This window comes from Stylophora pistillata, chromosome 2 (genome assembly GCF_964205215.1).
Source record: "Stylophora pistillata chromosome 2, jaStyPist1.2, whole genome shotgun sequence".
NCBI classification, from domain to species: Eukaryota; Metazoa; Cnidaria; class Anthozoa; order Scleractinia; family Pocilloporidae; genus Stylophora; species Stylophora pistillata.
Window position 1 is genome coordinate 38,104,728 of NC_142520.1, and position 23,130 is coordinate 38,127,857.

At 39.8% G+C, this 23,130-nt stretch overlaps 1 protein-coding gene, 1 long non-coding RNA gene and 1 pseudogene across 2 annotated transcripts in view; 2 read left to right on the forward strand and 1 right to left on the reverse strand.

Annotated features, from left to right (window-relative positions):
• Positions 1-1,210: 1,210 nt before the first annotated feature.
• On the forward strand, positions 1,211-3,306 carry LOC148739371 (uncharacterized). The gene is made up of 4 exons (XR_015997367.1): positions 1,211-1,903; positions 2,125-2,229; positions 2,808-2,935; positions 3,223-3,306. It is a non-coding gene; the product is annotated as an uncharacterized LOC148739371 (long non-coding RNA).
• An 8,861-nt stretch (positions 3,307-12,167) lies between these two features.
• Positions 12,168-13,191, reverse strand: LOC148739372 (uncharacterized protein KIAA1958-like; annotated as a pseudogene).
• A 3,525-nt stretch (positions 13,192-16,716) lies between these two features.
• Positions 16,717-23,130, forward strand: part of LOC148739373 (uncharacterized) — a 44,703-nt gene continuing 38,289 nt past the window's right edge. The window contains exons 1-5 of the mRNA XM_088749466.1: positions 16,717-16,792; positions 16,982-17,102; positions 18,005-18,129; positions 18,318-18,440; positions 18,705-18,827. Of these exons, the coding sequence (XP_088605592.1) occupies positions 16,717-16,792; positions 16,982-17,102; positions 18,005-18,129; positions 18,318-18,440; positions 18,705-18,827 (568 nt within the window). The remainder of the gene's footprint in view (positions 16,793-16,981; positions 17,103-18,004; positions 18,130-18,317; positions 18,441-18,704; positions 18,828-23,130) is intronic.

Genomic DNA, 23,130 nt, shown 5'->3' on the forward strand with positions numbered 1-23,130 from the left:
AAAAAAACGTGTCTGCGATTTGCCATATTTAATTTCAGTGAAAATTTACAGAACATTTTTGAAATAGGATTAAAAAAATGTGGAGTGATCGTACAAAAATCGCTCTTGAAAAAAAGTATTTAGAAATAAACAATTCTGAGACATACTTTTGTTGTTTATATGTAAAACTGGCTACTGTCAAAATTTGAGAGCAATCGAACAAATTCCCTTTGACTTGTAGCTCTTAAAAGGTGATCCGGGCGCTCGCCGTTTAGGAGTCGTGAAAAATTCGACAATTAATTTTTTCAAAAGTTTTGGTATAGTCCGATAGCCAGTTCTATAAGCTTTAATTTGATGTAGTGGTTTAGATATCTACAGTTTAAAGCGCACGCGCTACGTACATCGCTTGCACGCGAGAGACCCATTAAGGTGCACGGTAACGTTAAGTATAATAAACCTTCCAACAAATACGACAAAGCAACACGCAAAACGCTGTAAAAAAGCATGGAGATGTCGTGTAACCAATTTTCTCCTATGGATTTCATTGGCTGAGGTTATTTATCTCCTACTTTGATCGCCTTGTTTAAGGAGAAATTTCGAATTTAACACGATTAGTTAACTTGGTTAACTTCCTTACTACTTCAGTAATACGATTTATTATATAGTTTGCAGCGCCCGCCGGCATGATGAAGCAAATCCTGTATTCCGATTGCCTACCCCAGTGGTCAAGATGGGCCCGTCTTGACCACTCGGGATTCCTGCTTTGATCTCGCGCAATTTTGGATCTTAACTTCGTTCTTTTTTCTGCGTTTTTATGGACTTCGACCATAACAACTGAATTACTATCATTACCCAACTACACTCCGTAGAGCGCAAATAACACCTAAGACGAGTGCAAATATCACGCGGTATTTTGTATTCCATAGAACCGGTTAGACAGGTTTTCCCGCGCAAGCGACGAATTGGATTGAAGTTCCAAAAAAATTGGCGTAATATTTAAATCATTTTTCTGACGACGAAGAGTCGGAATGGCTAGCAAATATTGATCCAAGTTTATCAGATAAATCGAACGAAGAAAGCAGTTAGACGACAATGAAATTTCATTATTTACTGAAGGAAATAGAAATAGCAACACGCATCACGAGCCACAGGTAAACGGAAGTTCAAATATTCGAAAAGGCTGGCTGCTATGGAGTGACGTCATAAACCGGATAAGTTTCCATCAGCGCCTTGACAGCCTTTTTCGATAATTGCTCGCAGTAATCTGAGTAGTTGCTTGAATTTGTACAATCTCTGTTCCTGCTGGGTACAATAAAGCCTTTTTTTTTATTAGGGGTTGGATCGGCCTATTGACATTTGGAGATTGGATTTCATATTAATATGCGTAAGCAAAAGAGGGAATGTTTAGTTTCCCGCGGTCGAGTGCAGTTATGGATCCCTTCAAACTTCGAAGGGTTGAATTGCTTCATTATCCTCCAGATGAGTCAAGGGAGTGGTTTATCTTAAATTTCAAGAAATGTGGCATAAGAGTCAGCAAGTTTTTTGAAGTAGCCTGTTAGTGGCACATTTTCCAAGCGTTTTGTACGGTCCAGCTTTAAAAAATGGCGGAAGCTTGGATGGCCGATATGTTCAGAACAACAAAGTGGCCATCGCCTCTCTATTTGGAGTTGTTTCCACCATCTTCCGGCAGAAATTCGAAGAAGGAGAAGTGGTGAGATATCTTTGGTTGATCGATAAAATAAATTCGCCTAAAATCAAAACGGAGACTAGCAAGACTCGACCAAGCGATGACTTTTGCGAGGAGCTGAAAGCTGTTCGTGATGCCTCCGCAGTTATTCGAATTGAAAATGATCGACTTAGAAGGCCGACCTCAATCAAGCGCGGAGTCAGCTAGAATTCCTATTAGAGGAAATAAAAGAATTAGGTAAGTAAGACCAGCATCAGAGTTAAAATTGTGGAGAAGGTCGCCGCGAGGATATGTGGACATCGATCAAATGTATATCGTAGCTGTCAGGTCCACAGTCCTGAGGTGGGGCGAATGCTCAACGACATCCTTGACAAAACTAAAATTAACAGCAGCAGCCTACTGCAAGCGTTGGAAACAATACTGGGGGACAGTAACCGTCAGTTTTTGCAATCTTTCAGAGTACCAGACTGGACCCTGCTGTTTTTCAAACTGCAGTCGAGGATCCTGGATCAAGAAAACCTTGGCAAACGTTACTTAGCATTTCCAAGCTAAGACGAACCGGGGTAAGTCATAACGTTTATATTTTTATCAAGATTGGAAAAAGTGAGTTTGCTGTCTTATGTTTTGATGTGAATGCTGGTTTTACGGTGTATCAGAACTCATCTCTGCTTGGCAGGAAAATCGCATAATTGGCTGAGTTTGATTTTACGCTGAGCCTCTAAGTCTTCTAGCTATGATCACTTTTTATGGCTACTTAGGAGAAATTTCGGGTTTGTTTCCTTAATAGGGTCTTGACAGTATTATAATTTATTTCATTTCTATTTTTCTACGATAAAAGATTTAAATCGCCAGAGGGATGCCATTGAGAAAACTGGAATAGTAGTCAATGGAAGATGCTTTCAAGTTAAATTTCCAGGTTATTTGTGTGTGCCAATCTTGACTCTTCATATTTTTTTATCTTATTATTTTTTATTTTTGCAATGTTTTTATGTTACATGTCTAGCTACGTGATAGTAATTATTGAATCCATTTTATGCTTGGCAGTGTTAGAAAATATCTGGGAAAGTATAACATTTGAGATCTTTGGTGTAGCTATTTTAACTTCAACTTCTTGTTATCTTCTTGTCTTTTTTCATGACAGTTACTCTTGATTACAAAACACTGATGATGCTGCTCAAGCAAAGAGTTGGTGATGCCAAAAAATATATCAATGAACTTTGCAAGCAAGGATTGGACACAGAGTGCTGTGTATTCTGCAAAGTTCTTAAGGTAGGTTATACCTGCAATGCTAAATGACATGCATCGTAGCGGAATTATACAATAACACAAAACATATTCAGCCTACCGGTATTTGTTATGCAATTTATTTATATTCAATTAGTGAGAGCTTTCTTGGCTTTCTTGACTTTACAGAAAGGCAGACGAAAGGTTTCCATAAAAGTGAACATATTTTATCTGTGGTGAACAATGATTATATATCTACCATTAATAGTGAACATTATATGACTTTAGCTCAGTTAATTCATTATTGAGTGATACATGCAGTTTATTTGTAGGAATGTGCCTCTCCTGATGTTCCTTTTGGGGAAGCCTTTGCTGAGTGTTTCCTAAAGAGCAAAGCAAATATTGGGGGGGGGGGGTAGGTACAACTCTGCATTTCTGCATTGACATGCATAAAAAGTTCCAGCTTGCAGTATGGTATTTCACTTTCTATTGGAATACATGTCTTTAAATCTCACTTGAGATACTTAGTTTGATGGACAGTTGGTATACTGCCGGCCGACAGTTGGCTGACATTTGGCCGACAGACTTTTAGGGGAGCTGTTCTACACTTTTACCCAGTTACCAGCAAAAATATGGTAAGCTTGGATTATAAAGGTGGAAACTAAATTTACTGTTTTTTTTCTGTCTGTTTCAGATGGAAGGGGTTAAGAGATGACTTGCTCTTTCTCCTTGAAGAGGAGCCATGTGATGTTAATTTATGTGCTCTGCCTGTAGTGTATAACATTTTAATTTTTAAATTCTGTGCACCCATTGTAGTAAGGCATAGTCAACATTGTATCATTTAAAAAAATCTATTTTCTTGAAGTCTTATCCTGTAACAATATTATTTTGTTTAGTGTTGCCTGGTCACTTCTGAGATATATATTTATTTGTCATATTTCTAAGATTTATATGGCATTCAGCGTAATACCTGATAGCTTCTGGGATATAGCAAACTTAGTTTTTCATTCACTGTTAATAGAGGGAAATTATGTCTTTCCTTTCTGGTTCACCCAGGCTGAAGTCCTTCATTCAGAGTAATGCCTGAGCACTTCTGGGATATCTAACATACCTAGCTTTTCATTCATGGTCAATATAGGGAAGTGTTGTCTATCCTTTCTGGTTCACACAGGCTGAAGTCCAGACATTCAGAGTAATACCAGAGCACTTCTGGGATTTATAATATACTTAGCTTTTCATTCATGGTCAATACAGGGAAGTGTTGTCTATCCTTTCTGGTTCACCCTGGCAGAAGTCCTGGCATTCAGTGTAATGTCTAAGGGGTTCTGGGATATATAACATACATAGCTTTTCATTCATGGTCAATATAGGGAAGTGTTGTCTATCCTTTCTGGTCCACCCAGGCTGAAGTCCTGGCATTCAGTGTAATGCCTGAGCGCTTCTGGGATATATAACATACATAGCTTTTCATTCATGGTCAATATAGGGAAGTGTTGCCTATCATTTCTGGTTCACCCAGGGTGAAGTCCTGGCATTCAGTGTAATGCCTGAACGCTTCTGGGATATACAACATACTTAGCTTTTCATTCATGGTCAATATAGGGAAGTGTTGTCTATCCTTTCTGGTTCACCCAGGCTGAATTCCTGGCATTCAGTGTAATGCCTGAGCGCTTCTGGGATATACAACATACTTAGCTTTTCATTCATTGTCAATATAGGGAAGTGTTGTCTATCCTTTCTGGTTCACCCAGGCTGAAGTCCTGGCATTGACTGTAATGCCTGAGCGCTTCTGGGATAAATAAAAAAGTTTTACATAGCTTTTCATTCATGGTCAATATAGGGAGTTGTTGTCTATCCTTTCTGGTTAACCCAGGCTGAAGTCCCGGCATCCAGTGTAATGCCAGAGCGCTTCTGGGATATATAACATACTTAGCTTTTCATTCATGGTCAATATAGGGAAGTGTTGTCTATCATTTCTGGTTCACCCAGGCTGAAGTCCTGGCATTCAGTGTAATGCCTGAGCGCTTCTGGGATATACAACACACTTAGCTTTTCATTCATTGTCAATATAGGGAAGTGTTGTCTATCCTTTCTGGTTCACCCAGGCTGAAGTCCTGGTATTGACTGTATTGCCTGAGCGCTTCTGGGATATATAACAAAGTTTTACATAGCTTTTCATTCATGGTCAATAGAGGGAGTTGTTGTCTATCCTTTCTGGTTAACCCAGGCTGAAGTCCCGGCATTCAGTGTAATGCCAGAGCGCTTCTGGGATACATAACATACTTAGCTTTTCATTCATGGTCAATATAGGGAAGTGTTGTCTATCCTTTCTGGTTCACCTAGGCTGAAGTCCTGGCATTCAGAGTAATGCCTGAGCACTTCTGGGATATACAACATACTGAGCTTTTTATTCATTGTCAATATAGGAAAGTGTTGTCTATCATTTCTGGTTCACCCAAGCTGAAGTCCTGGCATTCAGAGTAATGCCTGAGCGATTCTGGGATATATAACATACTTAGCTTTTCATTCATGGTCAATATAGGGAAGTGTTGTCTATCCTTTCTGGTTCACCTAGGCTGAAGTCCTGGCATTCAGTGTAATGCCTGAGCACTTCTGGGATATACAACATACTGAGCTTTTTATACATGGTCAATATAGGGAAGTGTTGTCTATCATTTCTGGTTCACGCAAGCTGAAGTAGTGGCATTCAGAGTAATGCCTGAGCGCCTCTGGGTTATATAACATACTTAGCTTTTCATTCATGGTCAATATAGGGAAGTGTTGTCTATCCTTTCTGGTCCACCCAGGCTGAAGTCCTGGCATTCTGTGTAATGCCAGAGCGCCTCTGGGATATATAACATACTTAGCTTTTCATTCATGGTCAATATAGGGAAGTGTTGTCTATCCTTTCTGGTTCACCCAGGCTGAAGTCCTGGCATTCAGTGTAATGCCTGAGCACTTCTGGGATATGCAACATACTGAGCTTTGTATTCATGGTCAATATAGGGAAGTGTTGTCTATCCTTTCTGGTCCACCCAGGCTGAAGTCCTGGCATTCAGAGTAATGCCTGAGGGCTACTGGGATATATAACATACCTAGCTTTTTATTCATTGTCAATATAGGGAAGTGTTGTCTGTCCTTTCTGGTCCACCCAGGCTGAAGTCCTGGCATTCAGCGTAATGCCTGAGCGCCTCTGGGATATACAACATACTTAGCTTTTCATTCATGTTCAATATAGGGAAGTGTTGTCTAACCTTTTGTGGTTCACCCAGGCTGAAGTCCTGGCATTCAGTGTAATGCCTGAGCACTTCTGGGATATACAACATACTGAGCTTTGTATTCATGGTCAATATAGGGAAGTGTTGTCTATCCTTTCTGGTCCACCCAGGCTGAAGTCCTGGCATTCAGAGTAATGTCTGAGGGCTTCTGGGATATATAACATACGTAGCTTTTCATTCATTGTCAATATAGGGAAGTGTTGTCTATCCTTTCTGGTCCACCCAGGCTGAAGTCCTGGCATTCAGTGTAATGCCTGAGCGCTTCTGGGATATACAAAATACTTAGCTTTTCATTCATGGTGAATATAGGGAAGTGTTGTCTATCCTTTCTGGTTCACCCAGGCTGAAGTCCTGGCATTCAGTGTAACGCCTGAGCGCTTCTGGGATATACAACATACTTCAAGTTTTTTCATTCATGGTCAATACGGGGAAGTGTTGTTTATCTTTTCTGGTTCACCCAGGCTGAACGGAAGTTCTGCTATTCACAGTAATCCCTGAGTGCTTCTGGGATACCTAACATTCTTATTTTCTTTGACATTCACAGGTTAATCTAGGGAAGTGTTGTCTATCGGCCTTACTGGTTCACCCAGGCTGAAGTCCTGGCATTCAGTTTAATGCCTGAGCGCTTCTGAGATATTTGACTTACTTAGCTTTTCATTCATGGTTAATATAGGGAAGTGTTGTCTATCCTTTCTGGTTTACCCAGGCTGAAGTTCTGGCATTCAGAGTAATGCCTGATGTTTTCTGGGATATATGTGAAGAAATTCTTGTGATGCAAACTTTTCTGTTATTTGAGCTCTTCACCTATATCTACAGCAGAGCGACAGGAATAAATAGTCGTTTGGGACAAAAAGTTGAAAAACAGCTTCATTTACTGTTAAAAGTCGCCCTGCAAACCGCGACGGGAAGAGAACATCAAAACAAAAAATGCTGCCAAAAAACTCAATAAATAACAGAAGGCAAAACATTGCTGGTACATTTCTTTGCGAAGCTAGATCGTGAAATCTCTGATGCGACGTTTTTGTAGGACGTAAACACACGACGACGATTGATTTCCTGACAAACTGGGTAATATGAGATAATATAAAGTATGAAACAACGCGAAATAACGCGCACAGCCTCAAGTGATCGATATACCGTATTTCCTTGAATAAGTGCCCACCCCTCGGCCATTCAAACTTGTAACTCTGAATAAGCGCGACACCGGAACCCTTTCTTTTTCAGCTTTCATAACATTTTAAACTTTTACTACCTTAGATGAATATGTTGGGAGAGATTCTTGCTTTAAGAGTTATATTACGCCGATGTATTACCTTTCCTTTTTATATGGCTGGCTTCGCAAGCGGTGCAAGATGCAGCGAATTCTGTGAGCTGATTGGCTATTAACCCTTGCTTATTTTTCGTTTTCTGCGGTGGCCAGCGTTGCAGCCATTTTGTCTTTGTGTAACCTGCAGGCAAGCTCTCGCTCGGCTCTTAACGCTTGGCTCAGGTTTGAGTCTTCCTGCTTGGTCAATAACGCATTACTGGATCTACCGCGGTCTATGTTAATTTCCAAACCACCCTAGCGCAGAGCGCTTGACTCAGTATTTTAAGTTGGTGTTTCGGAAAAAGTCAACGTCCCACCCCTCTCAAGAAGCTTTTAGAATATAAAAATTCAAGGACTTTCCAAGGATTGGTTAAATTCATTGGGGGACTTGCCCTGAAATTAACGGACTTGCAAGACAGTACGAACCCTGTTAAAGTTCAACGGAGTTTAAACTTGTTCGTAACGTGTCATTAAACGAAAGTTGGTCTTTGTCTGTTTAAAAGCTTTGTCAGCTTGTTCAACATCTATCTTGATTTGAAAACAATTATTACTACCCCCGGTCTCTGTTTATTCACGATTTTAATCATCGTTGCGGAGGAGGTAGCGCAAAAATATTTTCAACACCAGTGCCTTAATCACATCGTACCTATAATGTCTGTAATCTCTCGCAACTATCTAGAGGATTCCGGCACCAATATAGGTCATCTGAAGGCCAGTGACAAAGAATCTTATGAGTACTGCATGAATATAGATTAAAAAAACTGGAACAGTGTGTAAACTATAAATGCGACTTAAAATATCAGTGAGAAAAAGCCGCCATGTATTGTGGACTCTGCGTTAAACAGCAAATGAAATTATAGGTTGTAATACCCCGAGTTTATTCCCAATAACTGGTACCCGGATGCTCAAAAATTACAGCACCAAGCGTCAGCTGTCAAAGATTCCGAACACAGCGGAAAAAAAGTCGTCGGTTCTGGAATTTACTTTCAAAAATCTGGTAAAATTGATTAGAAAACAAAACACTCAGGCCGCCAGTTAAATGTCGTAGTAAATAAGCGTCGCAGCCTATGTTAGTATTAATGAAGTTAACTAAATCCGCAAGCATTGACTAAGAAATGTTTCTTCGACGTGACTGTAACTGCCGCAACAGACTACGGGCGAGCGCTTCGTCTTGTCACTATTTTTAAGCGCCGGCCATGTACACTTTTTTCGGATACGGCTTCTTTAATTACCTTTTCACGCCATAGGATGATGACATGATTGTGTAAAAGTTGACGCCTCTATCAGATTAGGAGCGAAAAACGATCAAAAATTTTACCCAAGCAAGCCACTGGTATCCAGCAGAGAATGCGGACTAAAAGTACGGATTCTGTGCTGGATACCTAGACTTTTTTTGGTTGCTAACGGCGTGAGGCTCGTTATGCAACGCCTCAATTCCGTTCCGTTTCGCATACTTCTGTCACGCACTCCTCTTAAATAAACATCCGTGAAATTGGCCCTCACTCAATTAACAATTTGGCGTGTTGAATAATAAATACTTACTAGACGTTTTGGTGTGTCGTATCTTGGATTATTTTTAATCATCGTTGTTTGTATATTATTCATATTTTTCTCGTCAAAATACGGCACAAATCGAAAAAATACTCAGCTATGCTACACAGTAAAACGTCTAATAAGATGTACTCTTACTATTTCTGTTCGGTCTCCATTCACCCAGGCGGTGTGCGCACTCCGATTGCATTGCATTGTGGTAGCGTTATTTTCAATATGGCGGTAAAAGCCGCAGAAATGGGTAGAGTTTGAGTGAACATTCCGTAAAAGTAAGGCCATTTCTTTTTCCTTTCACTATAGGTAAATATAGTTTGATATAGTCCGAACGTGTAGAAGTATTTTTCGTGCGTATTTGTCACGTATTATATCGTTCTCAAGAACAAACGCAAGCACTGCATTTTAGCATGTAATTTTAGACCGGTTTTCGAGCAGATCAAACTCGTTGTACGTCGTAGTTTAAAGCCTTTCAAAGATTTATACGGCCACTTTGATCCTTGTTCAGCAGCTCTGACCAAACGCGCTCAAACGCACTCCAATGGTACAAATGTTTTAGGCATTTTAAGTGATAGTGTTTGAGACTCTTTTGTGGAGCGAAAAGGCCCATTGTTGCGTTTAGTGTGTTGCGTTACATAGCGTTACTACTGCAAGGGCATTTATCAATCGTGTTGTAAACCCACTTTCCTAAGTGAAGGAAAATTAAATAATAGCGAGTGTTGTGGGGTAAATCTTCTATCTTGATCACTGAATGAAGGACAGTTTAATTAGAGCAATGAAAAGAGTCACTTGATCCATGAAAACCTCTACCTTGCGTGAGGCGACACGCCGGAAAGCCGGAAAGTAAAACGCAGTCGACTATTGAAAGGTGTTGGTAGGCCAGTGCGTCTCCTACCATTTTCTAGCGCTTTTAAACCTTCTACTCTCAACGTTTAGCTCTTATTAGGATATCTTTTGATGACTTTCCTTTGCGATGTGATAATATGGGTCAGTTTTGAGGTGTCATAATTCTCTTTGGCGAAGCCGGATGAGATTGTGTTACAAAAGGCAATATTTTCTTTTGTGCGCGCGCTATTTTCTTTGAAGTAATAACTCTAGAGATACGTTCTCAAAACCCTCATGTAGGTTCCTCTACTCTCGAAGGGTATTTTGAAACTCTACGTTTTTACTAAACGTGGAGCGCGACAAATTCGTTCTTAGGAGGCGTGGGGCTTCTCCTTTTACAAATCCCGTATTTACGCTCAGTGGAAAAATTTCGTCTAGTACAAGGTCTCTTTCTCTCTAATATGCGTTTGCATGTCAAGGGTCAATTCACAGTTGAATAACTCGCGTCTTGGAATGTAACTACTGACTTTGAAATTACTCATCCCGCCATCGGTTGTGAACGTAACTGTTGCCATTTGTGTGGAGATTCTTAGGCAGATTGCAGTTTCGAATCTTTCTAAATAACGTCAGTTGCCTCCTAAGAACGAATTCGTCACGGAGGAATGACAGGAGTCGCACAGGCTCGTCAAACGATTTAACTTTCGAAGGAGTAGCAACAGACAGTGAATCCCCATCACAATCCACGTATGTTCACGCCGCATCACGCTGTCACAAAATATGTTTACTCTAACGCGTCAAGATGCATATGCTCAATTTTTGTTTTACGACCATGATGCAACGTAATCAGAGTGCGCACACCACCGGTCAAGAGGGGCAGAGGGAAACTGGTAATAACCTTTTGTCAACATGGCGGACGAAGCTGATGAAATAATTGCGAATGTGATCGTGTGAACCGTTATTGGTTTCCTTACCCGTAATAATGAGGTCAGAGTATATATTCAATTTAAAACAACATGAGTGAGCAACAAGCAATTCTGACCGTCAACCAGCTTCAAAAACGCCTTCAATCACTCGGTTCATTCGCTACGAGCATCTTGTAGCCGGCGTGTCCGGAGGGGTTACTTTAACTCTTGTGCTGCATCCGTTGGACCTGATCAAAATTAGATTTCAAGGTGAGGCACGGTATAAAATAACATATTAGGAGACCCCCATCAATTTATTGTGAGGCGAGGTTATTTTGAAAACGGGAACATCAGCAGCGATGTAAAACATTCCTGTCTGAGTTTATTTCCGCACAGATAAGCCTATTTCATTAAATTTTCACCTCTATTTAATTAACGAAAGTTTCCGCACATTTTTATATCAATTTGAACTGACGTGAGCAATTTAGATGATCTTGAAATAATTAAATCTTGTCATATACAGAACTGTTTTGACTTTCGCTTTAGCAAAAGCATTCAAAAAAGGAATTGATTACAGCAATGCTGTGGGAAGTATTTGAAACTTCTCATTGTACGACTTACTGGAAACTTTAATTTACTAAAAACTCTTATTGTTTAAACTTAATGAATGGATGTTTTATTTCTAATTTAGAACACAGCTAGCAGAACCGCACAATCAAATTCAGTAATTATTTGTAAGCGTGCTCAAAATCCCGATAGTGCACGCTGACAGCGTCAGCAAATCGCTTCGCGAGAAATTTTTTGTTTCACGCGAGCAGCCATTGCTAGTGCAGGGAAAAATAATATATTTCGCGATAATAATGGATACAAACAGAAGCTTGGCCTACTAGTCGGAAAACAAAGACAATGTTTCAACCTTTTCCCTTGGGCTAGAGTTCTTAATGAGGCAGAAAAAGAGAAAAACAACGGAAAAGGAGACTTGGCATCAGCGCCGTCACGATTCGCTTCAACTGATATTGTTTCCGCTTCTCGCGTCGGATTTGATGCACAATTCCACCGGCTATGTTCTAAAACAATTGGTTCATACTTTCAGCTGTGCATTATCGAGTTATGGAGCACATGGGAAGTTTGGAGAGCACTCAAGAAGCTAGAGTTGCCCTCGGCTATCGCCTCGGGCAACTCTTACGCTTCTTTCATGATCTCCAAACTTCCCGTGTGCTCCATAACTTGATAGTGCACGCTAAAGCATGAACCAATTGTTAATTAAATATCCCTGTATTAGTGTTGGCTTCCTTATTAATTATGATTTAGTTTATGGTGATATATGCGACAACCACTTGTTAGGAATAGGATATCATTTTTACTCGCAAGTTTTTTAAATGTTTTTGTAAATGTTGGACTGCAATCTCCTGATTTAAGGCTTAATATGCAGTGTTTTGGCGGGTGACTTCGTTTGCTTGATTTTCGTTTGACACGTCTTTATATCCACTGATAATAAGAGACAGTTCTTTCCTGTGATTCTCGTCTATTTTATCGTAGTCGTCTAATGAAGATTCACGTACATGGCTTGTTATTTCACAGATGATATTGCGCGGTTGACCTGATTTCTTCAGTTTTGATACCAATGTTTTCCTCATGCTGTGGTTCGTCAGCTTCTTAATCGTCCTGAGACAGGAGGCCATAGATTTCATTTAATTGCCGATGGTGTTTTGTCCCATTTGAACTTTGGTATACCAAACATCTGCTGATTTAGGACGATTTATGATGCTTAGATAGAGTGGCCCTGTGTTCTTCATTCCTTCGGGTCGCTTGGACAACCAAAGCTTGAATAGCCGCACTGGATCGCTTTTTCCGCCATCGGTGCTGAACATTGTTTGTGGTGTTGTTCTTCGCCTGATGGTGAGACCACCGCTCCGTGTTTTAGTGGGACCATATGGTGGGACCTTCTCTGAACTCAACAACTTCAGTTCCATCTTCTCGCTGTCTTATAATTACATCTTCCACGTACGCATCGTAGTGTTCTTGGCGACCACGAAATCCCAGTTGTTCCGTCAAATTTTTAAAGTTGCCATTGGTCAAGACCTTTCCATTAAAATCGCCCAACTGACCTTTTTCCCACAGGGCTGACTCTTCTTCAGATGTGATTGGCTGAGCTTTGTTGGGTCTCTTTCCCTTTCCTTGTTGACGCAGGGAAATTGCTTTCGCATTGAGGATTTCTCGTGAGGAGTGAAACTCCCTCGATTGCACGATGCTCAATGGATAGTTCTTCTCCTTTAGATATCTTTCTATGGCACTCTGCATGATTTTAAGGGATTCTGGCTCGTAATCATCTCCGTCCTTTTTTCTTACTTCGGCGTAAAACTTACTCAGGACTTTGTCAAGTTCTTCAGGCGCCATTGTTTCGATGGAGACTTATTCAAGGTGGCGGCATTGACACCAGCTTCTGAAAACATTCATCCATTGTTTAGTGGAGCGGGACGTATTTTTATTGGAAGTAACAGACTTACGCTCATGTATTTTATCGCTTGAAATGATGGGAAATCTTGCAATATCCAACTCTTGTAGTGGCTTCTGATTTTCTTCTTTTGTTGTTGACTCGGTGGACTCGGGATCGCGCGGATTTTGAGCCTGAGAAGGTACAAAATCGTCAAAATATTCACTAAAATGTAGACAAAAAGTGGGAAAGTCCCTGGCATGTTGGTCTTCAGCCTGAAGAATATCATTGTCATCATTCAAAAACTGGATGAAATTAAACTCATCCATTTTTGGGGGAAAAAAATAAGAGTTTTGGAAACGAAAGTTGCAAAATTTGCCAGATGATACTCCTTGTTTTTCATTTTCCTGCAATTTAATTGGTCACTTTAAACAAGCCTTGAAATCTGATTGGTTGTTTTTTTTAAGTGTAAATTCCTCATTGGCTGGAAAAAAGATGCGATTTAGAGCAAAAAATGGTGCGATTTGGGAATAAATCGCACCAATTAGAGCCAATCAGATTACAGGGACCACCAGTGATTTCAAAATGAATGTAATAAAGTGAAATATGGTATCGGTCTTATTTTTGGCTGTTAACCGAACTTGATAGTTTAAGCAGCTTCAACATTTTTAGTGTAGATGCAACAGAGGAGACAAAAATTTGTCATGAAAAAAAAAATGTGTCCTTTGATGTTGTCAGGGAAATTCTAGTTTAGTCTGCTTGTACAGATACTGGTCGTAATGGAAACTTGTGGATAAAAGTCAGCCTCATGCCTATAATTATTGTAAATGTGAGGTGATTGGCTTTTCTGCAAAATGTTTTAGCTTGTAAAATCTTATTGTCCATGTGTTGGTAAGTTGGTTGGGGTGACTGTTATTTCCACAATCTTATGCTGATGATGCATGTGGCAATTTTATTTGGGGATCGTAACAAATTTCATAGCTGTGATTGGCTTATTGAATCACTGATATTAGCATGTTAGAAATGCGGAGACACACCTGGTGATTTTATACGCCAATCACAGTGATCTGCGAATATCACGATTGCCATACCAAGCATACTCGGTGACTTTCGTTTTAAATGGCCCAGTGTGTCGCAGACTTTAATTGAAGTTAGCATGCGGAGTCAACTTCCATTAAGGTTGTCAAAACATCAACTACCAATACCAGGAACAGTCTTTCTCAAGAGTATTTACTGCAAGAATGTGTTTGTAGTGTACATGTATGTGACTGTATGCAATGAAACATTTTTTAAATAAATTTTTCTTAGTTAATGATGGAAGTGGAAAGTTACTCGCTTACAAAGGACTTACTGATGCAGTTAAGTCAATTGTGAGAACAAACGGCTTAAAAGGATTATATCAGGTACTTTCAGTTAAATAAAAAGTATTGTAATACTGGTACAATTTGTGAATCAACTAACTAATTTTGGAGGTTAGCAGTTTTCTTTTAATCCATGTTTACCACTTTCAAAAACTCGAGTATTGCCCTTTCTGCTCACCATACAATGCAAATTTTTTTCCTATCTGGAGAATTTGGTAATAAAGCAAGTAATGCCCCATTCATTTAAATTTTCTGCCCTGTCATCACCTTTGCTTGACAGTGTGTTGTTATTCTGAGGAGGAATTACTTTTCAAGAAATTACTTTACGCGAGACATGCGCGCCACGCGGACGTCAATGTGTTTACATACAATGGGGGAGAGGAGGAGGGGAGTAGGCTAGCTTGAACAAAGTGCGATGAGAATTTTAAAAAATAACGAAATGATTTAAAGAAAAAAAAAACGCGCAGTGATTCCTATTTTAATGACACCGAATAAAAGGAAAAAATTTATAAACACGCAGTTCACTTTTCATCCTGTGCAAAGACTGTTTTGCCAGTATTTTTGGTTGTGTTAGTAGTAGTGATAAGGGTTAAAAATGGCTTCAATGCAGTCATTTTGATTATAAAAACTTACAGGACCTTGTTCTGAGTATTGTATTTGCTAGTTATTTTAAAGAATTTCTACGTGTATTATTCATTTTGTTTCTAAAAATATCGAATTCAAATGGAATTGACGGGGAAATTTTATTTTCCTTCACTTTCTATAAAATGCAAAGTCAGCACTTTTCTCACATTTCAAAGCCAGTTATCTCGTAATATTGCGTGGCTACCCCCAATTTTTTTTTTTTTTGTATTGGATTCTGATAGCCCTTGATACGATACATTTTGCTTGCATAGGCATTGGCTGGGGAAAGTTAGATTGATTACGAGGACGCAATACAGGGCTACGAGATCAAAATGCTTTAAGCATATCAAATTTATCATTCCACAAAAGCTGAACTTGAAGATCCTTCAAAACTAAAACATTCAAATATAGCAAATTACGAGTAATTTCGTTCTGTTCTCACAATTTAAAGTATGGAGTGTTTTTTAAAAGTTTTTATAACATAACCAAAGTAAAGCGCGCGCTCTGATTGGTCAATTTAGCGTCCCCCATTTGCCCATGGGTGTACGCTGCTGACGTGAGCAAATGCAAAGACTATTTTTCCGCGCGCGCTTGTTTTTTCTGGTCGCGTAAGATTTGTTAAATAAAAGGAACTCTTTAGCTACAGTGCATCAATGTTATAAATAAAACAAATGGTAAACACCACAGCGTACACTATTGAGTTATGGATGCACTTGGGAGGTTTGCTAAGCACTCAAGAAGCTAGAGTCGCTCTCGGCTATCGCCTTGAGCGACTCTTACGCTTCTTTCGTGCTTAACAACCTCCCGCGTGCATCCATAACTCAATAGTGTACGCTGTGGTGTTTACCATTTGTTAATTTTAGGCAACAATTTAATGTGGAAGTAATATGACTGTTGTACGTCTTCATCTGGCACACAATCATTTCTTCTTTGAGTGAAAAAAGGATTATTTTGCTTCAGCGCAAGCACTTACAATGTATTCATGTGGTCTTATACTCAATATTTTCAGATTTAGCTCAAGAAAGGAAGTATTTGGTGGATTTTCCGCCATTTAAGACTCGCCCCTCTCGCTTCTGTGATGGAGTTTGTCACAGCTAATGATCAATGCGGGACAGAAGTAAACATACAAGGAATGGCTCTCAAGCGCTCTGTCTTCAAAAGATGGTCAGTGGCGGCTCCTCGCCTCTGCAATGTCAAATGCGGACAGGAGATCAGGTGCCAAAGCTATAACTACAATCGAAAATACCAAATGTGTGAACTAAATAGCCGCACCAGGGAGGCGAGACCAGGGAATTTTCTTTCAACCCCTGGATGGTTTTACATTCAGCGACTGAACGGCAAAGGTATGAAATCAAAAGTTTATCTCTATGTTTGGTTGGTATTCCTTGAATTATTCTCTATCCTGGGCCGATCCGGTTCCTTCTCACCTGAAAGAACTTAAAATATAAAGAAACTAAAATATCTGCCTTTACTGCAGCTCCCTTAGGCTCTATCCCTGAATTACCGGCGCTGACTTGTCAAGAAATATAAGCAAGTGAAGGTAAATACACCATGGACAGAAAGTATTGGCTGGATCCAACTAGGAAAGGGAAGGCAGTACTGATTTACCATGTTATGGTTAACGAAGGTAGGTCCCATAAGTTTTGTTTGAGTTATTGTATTTTATGAATAGTTATCAGTATCATGAAAGTATTATAAATTATTCATGTACTATCATTAATATCACTATCGTAATATTTGGTTTGGACCAGTTCTATGGTGGATGCCTCTCGTGAGTTACTCTAACTTAGTCACTTCTTCTCTTTCTAAACTGTAGATATGGATGAATGTAAATTTAACATCAGCGGCTGCGACGTGAATGCAGACTGTACGAATACGTATGGTTCTTACATCTGCACTTGTAAAGTGGGATACACTAGCGATGGACACTCATGCTCAGTTAATTTTGAGGATGATCTAGTGGATGCCTTCCGAATAACTGCCTTAGCATTTTTTTTTTTTGGTATATCGTCTCATATCATTATACAGCATTACCCATGCAATGTTTTCGTAGTTTCCGTGATGTGCGTCTGGCTTGTTTCAAAGCTGTTGTGTTGATAGATTTAAAAAAAATCTTTGTGCTGAAATATACGAACAACAGATTGTATACTTGTACTTGTCACCACGGATTTACAGGAAATGGACGCAACTGTACGGGTACTAGATTCCTTCCTTTTTTTAAACCCCTCATATTAGAAAGAAAGGTACTGTCATCTTAGGAAGACTTGTTTTACCAGCATGCCTTAAAGAAAATAGCGACGGGTGTAGGCCTGAAGACAATGCCGACAATAACACAAATATATTAAATAAACATTGCGTGATAAAAAATCTTAATGACACAAATCGTTGTATTAGTGGTAAAAAATCTCAACTGGTAGAAGGCAGACTTGATGATTACTAGTGGGTAAGAACTAAGTATGTAAATTTTAACCTGGATATGCTGGAAATGGACAAAACTGTACAAGCGAAGTTAGTCTCATTGCAATCAAATCATGACCAGAATTTTCCAACATGACGCGTTGACTATAATGCCGCGCTATTCAGCCGCGTTACTAGAGAATTAGAAAATATATCACTCATGACCCGTTTAAGTTTAAGGATCCGTCAGGGACTCTTAGGTTTTGTTCTGACTTGTAAATGAAACATTTTAATAACTGATGCATTGTTATTCTGATTTGAACTTGGTCAGTAAACTAAGAGCAGAATCAGTTTATACAAAGTTTGGTTCCAGGACCTTAAACCTTCCTTTCTGTTTAAATTCTTTCTCCGTGTAATGTTTTCTTTCGACAACTTTCTAATTTGATGTCGATGGATGCAAAGGCAGCAATAACCTCTGTGACGAAATTGCAAATTGCTCCAATACTTTTGGGTCTTATAGTTGCACCTGCGAAGATGGATTTACTGGAGATGGACACTTGTGCTCAGGTAAAATGAAAACCTACAGTCGTCTCGAAGTACAATACTCAAATCGTTCCGCACGAAGGCAATGGAGATTTTGAAAAACAAAAAACAAAACAAAACAAACAAAAAAACCGGTTGCTTAACTTAATTCCTGGTCATTCACTTTATTTTTTGTATCCAAAAAGTTACATTGACATACCTACTGCTTCCAGATATCGATGAGTGCAGCAATGGAAGCCATATTTGTGATATGAAAGCCAACTGTACCAACACTAAGGGCTCTCGTAACTGCACCTGCAAGAAAGGGTTCATTGGAGATGGGCAATCATACCGAGGTAATTCAAATTAGCATCAGAATCCGACTCTACATAACAACTATCACCTTAGTAGCTGTTATTCCTTAGATTTTTTAATGCTGTTCCATCTATGAGTTGAATATGCTTAGTTATGTGGACAATTCTCTATCTAGCATTTATTTTACAAAACTCACGGAAGTCGCCTATCTTGTTTTTTGGTTACAGCTGATATACTTTTCAGTGACATATTTTTGTGCGTTTATTTGTTTGTTTGTTTGGTGTTTTGGGGTGTTTTGCTTCCAGATATCGATGAGTGCAATAATGGAGACCATCTCTGTGACGTCAGTGCGAACTGTACCAACACTAACGGTTCCCACAACTGCACCTGCAGGGAAGGATACATCGGAGATGGACAGTCATGCCAAGGTAAGTTTGAGCTACCATCAGGCGAGCGAATAATGAATCAGAAATACGACCTCGCTCGCACGCAATATCAAAGAAGCCTTAGCATTAAACGAAGCATCTTTAGCAGGAAATATTAATCCTATTAAGCGCTACGTTTTGCATCATGTCTCCTTGCATGTTTATGCAAGGAGTCACAATTGTCCGGCCACATTTTGCTTGTTTCAGAGCCATCATATTGGTGGGTTAAGAGATATTTGCGCTGAGATGTTTGTTTACAATATCTAATTCGTAAAACAGAAAAAGGAGAGACCTTTGTTTTATGCTTTGCAATGATTAATAGCATCGTGCAACTGAGAGTGTTCATCCATTTCAAGGTGACAAAAATAAAAAAGGAGTGCAAAATATATTTATGATGTCTCAGATATTGACGAATGTAAAGGAAATCACTCTTGTCACGTGAATGCTACCTGCACGAACACCGATGGATCGTACGTTTGTACTTGTAAGCCCGGATATACTGGAAATGGACACAATTCTACAGGTACTTAATGTCTTTTACTGTGACCCTTCAAATTCGAGAGAAAAGTAATATCCTTGCCCAAAGTGTATATTAATTATATCCTGTCATCAGTCTACGTCACTACGAGATGCACGCACATGCTGCTGGTCAGTGCTCGCTTGCTGGTCTAGATCTTCAAACCATCTTTTTTCAACTTCGTAATGCAAGGAAAATATCCGCAATCCTGCGCTCCTTTGGAATCCTTTCTACAAAATTCCAAGCTTAAGGTACGTGGAAGTCCATGATTTTTTGATTTGTCCACAAATCTCAGCGAAAATATCCTGATGGGCGATTCAAACAATGCCGCTCCTGAAATGAATGAATTGCACGAGGACACCTCACGAAGATCACAGAGTGCCGAGGAGGGCAGCCTTAACAAGGCTATTTTCTCAATTAACGAAAATATGACTAAGATGGCGGCCATTTTTGAGAACATGTGCGACACTAAAGGGCCACCGGCCAAGAAACGAAAGGCTAGAGGTGAAGACAGCATGTCAGCCTCTGACCCAGAGTCAGAGGAGGAGGCCGGGCTTTCAACCTCTCATCACATGGATGATAATGTTAAGTTGTATGCTAGCGGTGAATTGGAGGACGACGATGCCGTCAAAGTGCTCACCGAGCGTAATAAAAACCCTAAAAAGGTCACCGACCAGAAAAGTAGCAAAGGAAAGATGCTCAACTCATTGACTGATGCCTATAACACTGAAGACGCCATCGGCGATGATTTGGATGAGAATGTGACAACTCTTGTCAAAAAGCGATGGGGTAAGAAATTAAATCCTAATAAAATCAAGACAATTGTTGAAAAGCACAAACGTCCGGTAAATTGTCCTGAACTCAAACAGATAAAGGTCAATCAGGAGATATGGGCGCAATTAAATGCCCGCCAGCGGAAAGCTGTTTTACAAACTGCCAATCCTCAGCAGCTTGTCAATAAGACAGCTATCATCAATTTACAAACCCCTCAGTGGATTACTGCAAATGCTGAAAATACACCAGAGCTTATAAATAATCTCGCCGATACCATTGCAATGTTGGGTCATGTACAGACCCAGATGTCTCAGTTAAGACGAGAGCAAATTAAGCCTGCACTAAGCTACGAGTATAAGTCAATATGCTCATTTGAAGTACCTGCTACTTCACAACAACTCTTTGGGGACGAATTGTCCAAGCATCTAAAGGATGCAAGGGAAACTAGTAAACTGAGGAAGGTTATAAAACCCAAAAACACTGCAAGCAACCGACCCCAATCGAAATGTGCCTGCCAGGAAAGACTCGTTTCAGGGAGATAGCCACCTTTCAAAAGCCGGGGCAATCAAGGCAAACAACAGGGCCAGAGAGCCACCAAGTGGTAAAAAAATTGAGAGAAATCCAAAACTCGGTAAGTATGTTTACACAAATTTTGCCACTCTTATTGAATTACCTTCATAGCCGATGTACCAGTTTTACAGCTGGGCAGGTGAAATTACACTACTCAGCTTGGACAAAACTAACTAGTGACAAGGATATCTTATCTGATGTCCTCGGAGTAAGCATCCAATGTGATGACACTCCAGTGCAACATAAACTCCCAACAAACAAGCACAATGAGAATGATACTATAAACATCAATCTGGAAGTTCAAAAATTGCCTTCGAAAGGGCTAATTGAAGAGGCTAGCTATTATCCAGAACAAATAAGCTCAACTATCTTTCTAATACCTAAGAAATATGGGACTCATAGACTTATTTTAAACTTAAAAAAGTTTAATGAGGTTGTTACTAACTATCATTTTAAAATGGATTCTCTTGGCACTATAACAAAATTGGCTACCCAAAATTGCTACATGGCAGGCATAGACATGAAGGATACCTATTACTCTATACCAATCAAGCAATCAGAAAGAAAGTATTTACGTTTTCACTGGGAAAATAAGACCTACCAGTTTTCCTGTCTGCCAAATGGGTTAGCTTGTGCCCCCCGGAAGTTTACTAAAATACTTAGGCCAGTGCTGGCCCACCTGCATACTAAAGGGTACATGTCAGTTGCTCACTTGGATGATGTTTATCTCCAAGCGCAGACATATGATCAATTTATTTTGAATGTCACAGAGGCTATGCTGATTCTTGAGTAGCTTGGCTTCATTGTACACCCTGTGAAGTCTCTTTTGATCCCTTCCCATGAGATAGTAGTCCTTGGTTTTCTCATAAACTCAGTGACAATGACTATCAGACTTATCAATGAGAAAGCAAAAAGGAATATGCGATGCGTGCAAGGATGTTCAGCATGGCAAAATTACCATCAGAGAAGAAGCCAGAGTACTTGGTAAACTAGTATCAAGTTTCCCAGGGGTCATGCATGGTCCTTTATACTACAGACAACTCGAGGCTGACAAAACTGCAGCTCTTAAAAGAAATAAAGGAAATTTTGACTACTATATGACATTGTCACATGGAGCCCTTCAGGAGCTACAGTGGTGGGTTAGAAAAGTCGAAAAGTCCTTCTATGTAATTTACCACCCTAAACTTGAGCTCCTTATAACCACAGATGCCTCACTCTTTGGGAGGGGTGCTCATTGTGGGGAGATCTCAACTGGAGGAAACTGGTCTTTCTCTGAATCCCAGAATCATATTAATCAGCTAGAAATGCATGCTATTCTACTGGCTCTGAAAACCTTTGCAAAAGAAAAGAAAAATCTCCATGTCAGAATAATGTGTGATAATACAACAGCTGTCAGTGTGTTAAATCATATGGGTTCTAGCCATTCGCATAGCTGTAATCTAATGACAAAAGAAATTTGGGAATGGTGTACGGACAGGGGAATCTGGCTGAGCGTTGCCCATATACCAGGAAAGCATAACTTGGTTGCTGATTTTGAATCCAGGAGAAATGAGAGAGAGTCAGAGTGGATGCTAGACAAAGATGCCTTGTTTCATGCCTTAGAAAAATTAACGTTCCTTCCAGAAATTGACTTATTCGCTTTTCGCATTAATAATCAGTTTCCAAGTTGTGTTTCCTACAAACCAGATCCAACTGCTAGTGCTATAGATGCATTCTCATTGGATTGGTCGGTGCTGAAATTATATGCATTTCCCCCCTTTAGTGTCATTCCAGCCTGCCTAAGCAAAATGGTATCAGATCAGGCAGCAGGAATTGTTGTTCTCCCAGATTGGCCAACTCAGAGTTGGTTTCCCAAAGTTCTGCACATGATGGTCAAGGAGAGAGTGCTGATAAAAGCAAGAAAGGAACTTCTGTTTCTACCGAGCCACCCGTCCGAAGTACATCCCCTGTGGGAAAAACTCAGTCTGATGGTATGTCTATTATCAGGGAAACCTAAATCGCATTGGGCTGTCCTCTAGTGCACAAAAAGTGGTAATGGCATCATGGAGGCCTGGTATTTCGAAACAGTATGATTCCTACCTCAGAAAGTGGTCTTGCTATTTGCAAGGATAATGGCATTAACAGATGTCATCCGACCATTACCCAGGCAATTGAATTTTTAGTATCTCTCTACTCTTCAGGACTTGGCTATACTGCTGTAAATTCGGCACGCTCAGCACTCTCAGCGGTGATAATCATTGATGATGGGAGTAAATTTGGGGAGCACCCTTAGTTTGTCGTTGTTTATAAGGGATTTATGAACTTAGGCCTGCATTGCCTAGATACAGCGAGATTTGGGACGTTAATATTGTTTTGGACTACTTCAGGACCATGAAGTTGGCCTAGGAGTTATCGTTGAAATATTTTTCATTAAAATTGACAATGTTGTTACATCTAACAACTGGC